Source organism: Vombatus ursinus, unplaced genomic scaffold (assembly GCF_900497805.2).
Source record: "Vombatus ursinus unplaced genomic scaffold, bare-nosed wombat genome assembly UNPS02000799.1, whole genome shotgun sequence".
Lineage (NCBI taxonomy): Eukaryota > Metazoa > Chordata > Mammalia > Diprotodontia > Vombatidae > Vombatus > Vombatus ursinus.
Genome location: NW_020940577.1, coordinates 1 through 9,530, shown reverse-complemented (window position 1 = coordinate 9,530; position 9,530 = coordinate 1). Strand labels below are relative to the sequence as shown.

Below are 9,530 nucleotides of genomic sequence, written 5' to 3'. Positions count from 1 at the left end.
TACCCCCCCCATGCCCCCCACTTCTTGATGCTCCCAGATGCCTCCCAAAGGGCCCCAACTCTTCCCCATCCCCACGCCCCTGCTGGGCCTCTGTCGCCCCAGGCTGCCCTCCCCTACCGTGGCCCATGCCGCTGTTGTACACAGATGCCGCCCCCAGGACTCCCTTTCTCCATGTGCTGACTGGACCCCCAGCCCCCTGCTGGCCCCACACGAGCCCCAGGATCGCGTCCCTGACATCGATCCCCCATTCTCCCCGAGAGACAGCACATACCAGTCTCCTCCTTTCCCTGGCATTATTAACCCCCCTCAGGTACAACGCATACCGCACACCCACCTTCCCACAGTTCCGGACGCAATACATCCGGCGCAGGAGCCAGCTGCTGAGAGAAAATGCCAAAGCGGGGCATGAGCCTGCCGTTCGAAGGCAGTACCTCAAGCTGAGGGCCCAGCTGTTGGGGCAACGCTATGGACCTCTGTCGGAGCCGGGGAGCTTCCGCGCCTACAGCAACAGCGTCGTCCGGAGCAGTCGAACCACACTGGACCGAATGGAGGTGGGTCCCTAGAACTCTGCTGCCTGCGCTCCCCCGGCTCCAGAGTCTGTAGAACTCCTGAAGGTGATTTCCTGCTCCCAGAATGGGATCCCCAATGCTGAGGGTTGAAGCTGAATCCCTCTGCCTGGCAGGACTTTGATGAGGACCCCCGGTCCCTGGGGGCCCGAGGGCACCGCCGCTCCATCAGCCGTGGATCCTATCAGTTGCAGGCCCAGATGAATCGGGTCATCTATGATGAGCGGTGAGGGAGAAGAATTGGGGGGGATTGGCTTTGGTTTGTTTGCCTTTTTGAGTGTGGAGGGGGTTGCTTTTTCTGGTCCTCGTGATCTATCTCCCCTGACCCTGTTTTCTAACACTAGGACCCCAGGCAGTGTGGTGCCCACGTCAGTGGCAGAGGCCAGCCGGGCCATGGCTGGGGACACTTCACTGAGTGAAAACTATGCTTTTGCTGGGATGTACCACATCTTTGACCAGCATGTGGACGAGGCTGGTGAGAGCCAGCGGGAGGGAGCTTCGTAAATCTTTGCAGGACAAACTGTAGCTATGGAACTTGGAGCACATCACTTCTCTCTTAAGCCAGTGGCTAGCGCAGAGTAGGAGCTTAATAAATACTTGTTCCCTCCCTCTCCCTCTCCATCTTTAACACTGAAAGGAAAATGAATTTTAGATAGTCTGTGTGGAGGTCGTTGCCCAACAGCAGCAGGTTTGGGCACTTAAAATGCTAATGGAGCCAGATCTTCCCAATTCTTCAACTGCTACTTTCCTCCTCTAGTAAAATCTAGTGACTGGCTCATTGCCCTGACACTCCTTGTTTGGGAAATAAATGTCTGCTCCCTCATTTCCCCCAGTTCCCAAGGTCCAGTTTGCCAATGATGACCGCCACCTGCTAGCCTGTTGCTCCCTGGATGGCAGCATTTCTGTGTGCCAGCTGGTACCTGCCCCCCCTGTGGTCCTGCGCGTGCTCCGTGGGCATTCACGTGGTGTGTCTGACTTTGCCTGGTCCCTGTCCAATGACGTCCTTGTGTCCACTTCGCTGGACGCCACCATGCGCATCTGGGCCACTGAAGATGGCCGCTGCATCCGGGAGATCCCTGACCCAGATGGGGCTGAACTGCTCTGCTGTACCTTCCAGCCAGTCAACAATAATCTCACTGTGGTAAGGTCCCCCCGCCTCTCCCGTTGAGCCCCTTGTCCTACCTCCCATTTTGCCTGGCCCTTTTTGCAGGTCAGAAGAACCTACTGGTGGGGGGCGGCTGGGTGGCGCACCCTTGGAGTCGGGAGGACCTGAGTTCAAATCCGGCCTCAGACACTTGACACTTACCAGCTGTGTGACCTGGAGCAGGTCACTTCACCCCATTGCCTAGCCAGGGGAAAAAAAGAACCTACTGGGTTTTACGCTTTCTGCTCTGACCCTGGCTTCCAGGAGCTTTAGAACCCCTTCCACGGAAGTACAACCTTCTGGGAACTTCTTTGGTGCTGTGCCTTCTGCTCCAAAGCAAAGACAGAGTTACGGCGTTGTATCTAGAACCCCAAAGTCTCTGCCGGTGCGCCCCGATCGTGTCCCGTGGACCCTGCTGTGCTCTCGTTTGCCATGCAGATCTGGGGCTGTCCGTCTTCCCCCTCCCCTGGTCCCAGGCTGAAGCTCTGTGACCTCTCTTCTCCAACAGGTGGGCAACGGGAAGCACAATGTGCACGTCATGAACATCTCCACGGGCAAGAAAGTGAAGGGTGGCTCCAGCAAGCTGACCGGCCGTGTGCTGGCCCTGTCCTTTGATTCGCCCGGACACATCTTATGGGCCGGGGATGATCGCGGCAGCGTCTTCTCCTTCCTTTTTGACATGGCTACAGGTAAGAGGAGGGGAGCTACTCCGGGGGAGCGGGCCGCCCCCCCCCCCCCCCCCGAGAACGGAGACTCAGAAGGCTCCCTGCCCACACAGGGAAGCTGACCAAAGCCAAGCGCTTGGTGGTACACGAAGGCAGCTCCGTCACCAGTATCAGCGCCCGTTCCTGGATCAGCCGGGAAGCCCGTGACCCCTCCCTGCTCATCAATGCCTGCATCAATAAACTGCTCCTGTACCGGTGAGCGGCGGCCCCCTCTGTTGGGTAGTCCCCTGAGTGAATTCTTACTCTGTGGGACTATGAAGGCCAGCCCTGGCCCCCCACCCCACCTCTCTCCTCCAGGGTGGTGGATAACGAGGGCACTCTGCAGCTGAAGAGAAGCTTCCCAATTGAACAGAGCCTGCACCCTATCCGGAGCATCTTCTGTCCCCTCATGTCCTTCCGCCAGGGGGCCTGTGTGGGTGAGCTCAGGGGCTTGGGGAAGACTGGGGAGGGGGCGGGGTGAGAACTCTGCCTCTGATGACGCTTCTGTCTCTCGTTCCCCTCCCCCTCTGCTCTCAGTCACAGGCAGTGAGGACATGTGTGTCTATTTCTTTGATGTGGAACGAGCCACCAGGGCCATCGTCAACAAACTGCAGGGCCACAGCGCCGCCGTGCTGGATGTCAGTTTTAACTGTGATGAGAGCCTTCTGGCCTCGAGTGACGCTGGCGGGATGGTCATCGTGTGGCGGCGAGAGCAGAAGTAGCCGTCGCCTACGCCGAAGAAAGGCCCAGGCCTGGGCCAGGCACGTGGTCTCAGTGAACTGAGGAGGGGCATAGCAGTAGCGGGGAGGAGAGGGGAAGACTGTGCTAAGCTATCATAGGTGTAGACCTCTGTAAATAATAAAAATCCATGTCTGGTGACCACTGTGCCTTCCTACATCCCCACTTTTGGCTGGGGGAGATGACCTAAAGAAATGAGGCCTACTCTTGCTGTCTTCCCAACCCCCACCCCTCCCCAGCCAAGAGCCCACCCTGCGAGAGGAAGCAGCAGGACAGAGACCAGAGAAAGAACACCAACCAATGTCTTATAAGCTCAGAAACTGCTCCAAGGAAAACTGTTGAAAACATACTGGTGATGAGTTGAACGTAACAACCTCTCAGGGAAAAAGGACGGATCCACTTCCCAAGCATCCCCTGCAGGGGACTGAACAACCATCATCAGAACATGTGAACTCAACTTAAGTGCAAACTGGGAGAGGAGGGTGAGGGCCTGGGCCAGGTAAACTCTGGATGCCCTCCCCCTGCAGCCCAAGGGAGATGGGGGCGGGGCAGTAACTTTCCTGCCCTGAAAGGGAGGTCAAGAGCCTGGGGGAGCCACTGTGCTAGCCCCCAGCTTTGTCCTGGGCTATCCCGAAAGCAAAGGTGACAGGTACTAGAAGAGGTACTTCCGGCAGGAGTCAGTTCCGCATTTACACTTAATCCGCACCCGCTTCCTGGGAGAGCCTGCGAGACCAGCCAGACCGAAGTTAGAGTCCATATGTGTGCTTTCCACATCTACGGGGTCCACTGTGAAAAGAGGGCTCGGTTAAAGGTGTCAGGGCCCAGATGTTCTTGACGTGTCATTGACCTCCTGGGCTCCACCCTGCTCAGCTCAGCAGCTTCATCCCCCCCACCCCTGGCCCTTGGTCTTCCTTCCCCCTCCCCAAATCTCAAGATCCAACCCTGACCACTGAAGGCAGATCTAGGCCTCAAACTCAATGGTGCCCCGACATACCTTATGCTGCTACCAACCCCTCCCCCCCCAACACCCACACAACCTTGCATATTGTAGTCAAAGGTTAACTCCTCGCCTGCCCAGATAGTTCGAGTGGCAAAAAAGGCAATTCGTGGTAGGCGCTCGTCCAGATTATCGACAAAGACGTTGTAGACCTGGAGGTTGGGGTTACACTGCCCAGAGGAAAGAAGGGCAAAGGTCAGCATGGAGGAGGTAGAAGGGAGGGGCCGGTGTGAACCCACCCTTACCCCCAGCCACCTACGCTATGGTTAACAAAGTGGGAGACGTTCCCAAAATGCGCTGCGTCCACCGTGTAGACATCCTCCACGTAGTCCAAATCGAAAAGGTAGGTGGTCCCCTGCCGGTCGTAGATCTGCCCACGCCGCTCTGCCTCCTCGGAGGTGATGATCTGAGGATTCCAGAATCAGGGGAGCTCATGTCAAGAGTCTGAAGACTACCATTTCTGGAGCAGATTTGAGCCGCAAGATGACCCTGGGAGGGTCTGAAACCCATAGAAACAACAGAGGTAGAAGGATCTGGGCAGAGGACAGGCTCTTACCCCTCTTCCACATCCCTAGGGGGCGTCCGGAGGCAGCCCTTCCTCCATTTCCGGACAGTTCTGATCATTTGAAAGCTGAAATCTGTCTCCCTGGATGCATCCCACCCCCCAAGGCCTAGTCTTGCCTCTCAGGGCCTGGCTGGGTGCTTAAGGGTCACTGTCCTTCCTTTGCAGACCTACCCAAGGAGCTTTGGAGTCGCCAGCCTACTCCTCTGATTCCACGTCCTCTGCCCCAACCTGCTCTTGGAATCCACCTCTAGCGAGCCTATCAGACAGGCCTCATCCCAACTCTTCCCCCCTTCAAGGCCCAGCCAGAGCCCCGCCTCAGCATCCCCAATTTCTCCACGGGCAGCTTCTGGGCACCCGTCTCACAAGTCTGGTCCCCAAGTAACTGCTGGGCCCAGGTCTTCTTGGCTAGCACTCTCCAACAGTGCCCAGAACACAGGCTCCTGACCCTCAAGAGCAAACCTGCTCCCTTCAGATAGCTGAGTCCCACCAAGAAAGTCTCTTCTCCAAGCTACACACCCTCACCCTTACCCTCTGGTCACATCTCATGGGTTTTACAGATATGAGGAAAACTGAGGCCCAGAGTAGGAAAGAAACTAACCTCGAGTCACACAGGGCGCTGGGAGATCAAGGAAATCCATTATGTTGCCTAAATCAGGGGTTGACCATCTTTTCAACATGCTGCACCCATGTCATTGAATGGTAGCAGTGGAAGGGGGCTTAGAGAGATCATCCAGTTAAACCCCCCCCCCCCCGCGACCTATATCAGAGGAGAAACTGAGGCCCAGAAAATGAGTCGGGGAGGCCACTTGAGCCCTGCGTGACTCCATAAGGGTTGGCCAGGTTCCAGACTGGACAGAGCTGGAAAGAAGCTCAGAGATCGAGCAAAGCCAATCGTCATGTTTTTGAGCCCGGCCAAAAGCTAGTCTCGGAGCTTGTAAGAAGCAGGGCCAAGACTCAAATCCAGGCCTCCGGAGTCTAGCCCGGCATTCTCTGCGAGTCACTCACGTCCCTCAGTCACAAGTTGGAGCAAATTCTCCACCCTACCCCAGCCAAGAAATCACTGACTCCACCCCATCTCAGGGGGAGGGACTGAGGCCCAGAGATCACACAGCTGGCTGACCCGGAAGGCAAGGCTAGAGGAGGGCTTGAAGATCATCTACTGACATTCCCGCTGGAAAGACTAAGCCCCCTCCAGAGAAAGCACTCATCCAGAGTCACCCAGAAAGTTTAGAGGGTCCACGTATCTGTAACACTGTTTCCAAATCTGGGGCTCCCAACCTTTTGGACTTGCTGAAACCCTCCATCAAAATGTCAGATGGAAGATGTAGGAGGGGCCTCAGGGCCCATTGGTTCTGACCCCACTGCTGAACAGATAAAGGGGTAACTAAAACCCAGAGAGGGAAAATCCCCCAGGGAACTGGGGTGGGGGGGGAGGCAGATATCTGAATTACTGTGTTTGTCAGCAAGAGGTCAGCTCTTTAGAGCTGAGGCCCAGTACCGGAAGGAGGCTTAGGGAACTTCCTGTCAAACACTGTTAGTGTGGGGTGGATCTCACGTTAGAGAAAGCAAGACTGAGGTCAAGAAAGCAGAAACAACTTGCCCATGGCCACATAGAGAACCCACGCCCATAGGCATTCACTGACTCTCAAAGAAGCATTCCTCAGTGTCCACATTAGCCTTACCTCACCCACGTACTCCATGACAAAGCTGTGGCAGCGAATCTTCTCGAGCGTGCGGACCCCCCAGCCTCGCCCGTCAGCCGTGCGGAAGATGCACAGATTGTAACTGATGCCCCTCTGCACCACACGGTTGGGGCAGTCGCTGCTACAGCGGCAGCGGGCGTTACACTCGTAGATGGGTTGGCCAGCTTGCAGCCGCACCTGACCTTGGGCATTATAGGCAAACTTGTGGAGCGATACACCCGGGCAGCAGCCGTTGGCCGGAGATTCCAGACAGTGCTTGCATTCGCAGCCGATGGCCACCTGGCTCAGGGTGATCCCTTCGCCCACCTTGTACTCATTGATGTATGTGAAGTCCCAGGGGGGCCCATTTAAGTCCACTTCATTTTCCACAGAGATGCGGCCCTTGTGAGCCCGCTTGGCATTCAGCTCCCTCTCCCAACGCTGCAGGGCCTTGCGCTGCCTGGCCTTCTGCACTAGGAAATCTACCAGGGCTGCATCCAGGTGTCGAGGGGGCCGGGCCCTGGGCCGCCTCCCACTACGGCGGAATAATTCACGCTCCAGGTCTCGGTGGAACTGCTTCAGGATCCCAGCACATCTCAGGTTCCGGCGTGGCTCCCACGTGTTCTCAGAGTCCGGGTAACCTCTCCACTTGACAAGGTAGTACTCTTGATCCTGGAGGACAGACGAGCCAGATGGAACAGCATGTGGGGGATGCCCTCCAGGGCCTCCAGACACTCACTCAGCACTCACTCCATCCAGTTCCCCTCTAAGGCCTGTGAGTCAACCGAGAAGAAGGAGCAAGGCACCTCACCCTCCACCCAGGCTGCCCCTACCCCGGGGGACTTACCCGGACCTTCTTGTAGTTGCACAGGTAGTCCACCTCAAAGATATACAGGTTCTTTCGGGAGATGCCAAGAGCAGGGCAGGAGGTCTTGGCCAGCCGGCACAAGTCCTGTAGTTGTCTCCATGAAGATTTGCCACACACTCTGCAGTCTGCAAGCCCCAAGAGAAGCTGTGAGGGGGTTGCTCTGGGCCAACAGGAGAGCAGTGAAGAGGCCCAGGCTCCTCCCTCCTCAGAACAAGAGGCAACTGAGAGAAGGCCCAGAGGAAGAGGAGTACCCCAGCCTCCCCCCCCAACATAGTGCTGCAGGGAAATGAAATGAAGGTCCCGGACTCAGGGCACCTAGCTTCAAGTCCTTACTGTGGAGCTTCTCTGGGACTCAGTAGCCTCATATGTAAACTGAGGGGCAGACAAGAAAATCTCCAAAGGCCCTTCCAGCCTGCAGCTGGAGAGCATTTGGAACCCTCAGGGTTCCTCCCTCTGAGCTCGTCCCATCCGAGGCCTCTCCCTGCTCACCCCTCTCAGATGATCTCTTCGACCCAAACTGTGAGGGAGGCTTCTTACTTCTCTCTCTTGTGAGATCTCACCCTCAGTGAACTGCTGTTGCTATCACGCACATCCCTCCCATTCCTGTCAGACATGCCTCCTCTATCCCCTTATTGCCGTCCAACATTTTTGCTTGGTGTCCCCCAATTTCTGACGTATCCCAGAGTGCCTCATTCCTCTCAGACGTGTCCCCCCAGGAGTTCCCCACTCGTCTGACGTGTCCTTCCTACTCCTCCCTGTCAGATACGGCCCCCTCAGAGCCCCTGTTCTCATCAGCCATCTTCTCAAGGCACCCCCTTTCTGTTGGATGTCCCCTCAGAACTCCCTTCTTTGTGTCAGACATCTCCCCCTCAGTCCTGCCCATTCCTAGCAAACTCACTTCTGTCAAATATGTCCCCCCTTTCCTACCACACTTCCGGTCCCAAAGCCCACTCCGTCTTTCCCTTAGTCCTGTCCATTTTCTGTCCCATCACACTGCTCTCCCCTTTATCTTAGGCATCCCCGCAGAGCCCCCATTCTTATCAAACACATCCCCCAAAGTGCCTCCGTTTCTTTAGACATTTCGGACTCCAAGCCCCCTTCTATTGCTCAGACATCTCTCTCGTAAGTCTTGCCCGTTCTTATCAGACGTATACCCTTCAACCATCCCTCCTTTCTGTCAGACATTCCTCTCCAGAGCTCCCCATACCTGTCACATGTATCCTCTCTGATTCCCCCCCCCCTTTTGGCAGCCACTTCCTGCTCCAAGCCCCACCCCATTTCTCCTAGACATTTTTCCCTCAGAGTCCTGCCCATTCCTGTCCAGACATGTCCCATAAAATGGACCTGCCTATTAGTCAGACTTATTCCCTTCACAGTCCCCTCATTTTTGTCAAACATCTCAACCTCAGAGTCCCCCGAGGTTTGTGACATGTCCCTCTCTGAGCTCCATCCCTGTCACACGTCCCCCGTCATGGCTTGGGATTTCTATCAGCCACTTCCTGCTCCAAGCCCCACCCGTTCCTCTCAGACATCTTTCCCTCAGTCATTCCCATTCCTGTCTGATATCTCCCCTCAAACTGTTCCCTTTTCTATGCAACATGCCCTCAAAGTGCCCCCTTTTATGTCCCACATCTCCTTAGAGCACCCCATTTCTATCAAATCTTCCAATTCCTGTCCAGCACTTCCTGCTTAAACCCATGCCCCATTCCACTGAGACATCTCCCCCTCAGAGCCCCCATTCCCGTCAGGTATCGGCCCCCCCACTCCTGTCAGACATTGCCCCCCCAATTCTGGTCAGACCCTTATTTCTGTCAGCTACTTCCTGATCAATGCCCCACCCATTCCTCTCAGACATCTCTCTCTTGGTCACGCCCATTCCTGCTGCTGTCTCCTCTTAAACTGCTCCCCTTTTCCGTCAGACGTGTCCTCTCAGGGCTCTTTCCTGCGACTGGCCTCCCCTCAGATCCCTCGATTTCTTTAAGACCTCTCATCAAAGGCCCTGTCAGATCCCCCCCCCCCACTCCTGTCAGACGTCACCCCCGATTCTTGTCAGGAAGGGCCTATTCCTGTCACACATCACCCCCTCATTCTTATCAGACATCGCCCCCAGTTCCTGTCAGACATCACCCCACTATTCCTGTTAGATACTGTCCCCAATTCTTGTCAGACATTGCCCCCCCCCTCCCGTCAGACGTCCCCCCCCCACCTCGGACAGGCGTCGGGCGGTGCTGTCGGGTAGATCTCGGCGCGCCCCCCCAAAAGGAAT

The 9,530-nt window shown here is 56.2% G+C and overlaps 2 protein-coding genes across 2 annotated transcripts; one reads left to right on the top strand and one right to left on the bottom strand.

The window, feature by feature from the left end:
* The first annotated feature begins 69 nt into the window (after window positions 1-69).
* On the top strand, window positions 70-3,293 carry WDR13 (WD repeat domain 13). The gene is made up of 8 exons (XM_027861512.1): window positions 70-551; window positions 683-792; window positions 911-1,041; window positions 1,400-1,707; window positions 2,219-2,399; window positions 2,489-2,630; window positions 2,733-2,851; window positions 2,952-3,293. Exons 1-8 carry the CDS (start codon window positions 126-128, stop codon window positions 3,134-3,136), a joined length of 1,602 nt encoding a protein of 533 aa, XP_027717313.1. The 5' UTR covers window positions 70-125; the 3' UTR covers window positions 3,137-3,293.
* Window positions 3,294-3,436: 143 nt separating this feature from the next.
* SUV39H1 (suppressor of variegation 3-9 homolog 1) lies at window positions 3,437-9,124 on the bottom strand. Its single transcript, XM_027861526.1, has 6 exons — window positions 9,103-9,124; window positions 7,244-7,389; window positions 6,397-7,068; window positions 4,409-4,555; window positions 4,190-4,319; window positions 3,437-3,938 (listed from the first exon to the last, which is right to left on the bottom strand). Exons 1-6 carry the CDS (start codon window positions 9,104-9,106, stop codon window positions 3,805-3,807), a joined length of 1,233 nt encoding a protein of 410 aa, XP_027717327.1. The 5' UTR covers window positions 9,107-9,124; the 3' UTR covers window positions 3,437-3,804.
* Between the last annotated feature and the right edge of the window lie 406 nt (window positions 9,125-9,530).

Excerpts from the sequence above, each read along its gene's own strand:
- SUV39H1 (XM_027861526.1), bottom strand. Across the intron at positions 7,069-7,243 it reads GCAACTACAAGAAGGTCCGG|GATCAAGAGTACTACCTTGT; the intron begins GTAAGTCCCCCG and ends TCTGTCCTCCAG. Across the intron at positions 4,320-4,408 it reads CCCACTTTGTTAACCATAGC|TGTAACCCCAACCTCCAGGT; the intron begins GTAGGTGGCTGG and ends TCCTCTGGGCAG.
- WDR13 (XM_027861512.1), top strand. The coding sequence starts at position 126 with ATGCCGCTGTTGTACACAGATGCCGCCCCCAGGACTCCCTTTCTCCAT. Across the intron at positions 1,042-1,399 it reads CCAGCATGTGGACGAGGCTG|TTCCCAAGGTCCAGTTTGCC; the intron begins GTGAGAGCCAGC and ends CATTTCCCCCAG. Across the intron at positions 2,631-2,732 it reads AATAAACTGCTCCTGTACCG|GGTGGTGGATAACGAGGGCA; the intron begins GTGAGCGGCGGC and ends TCTCTCCTCCAG.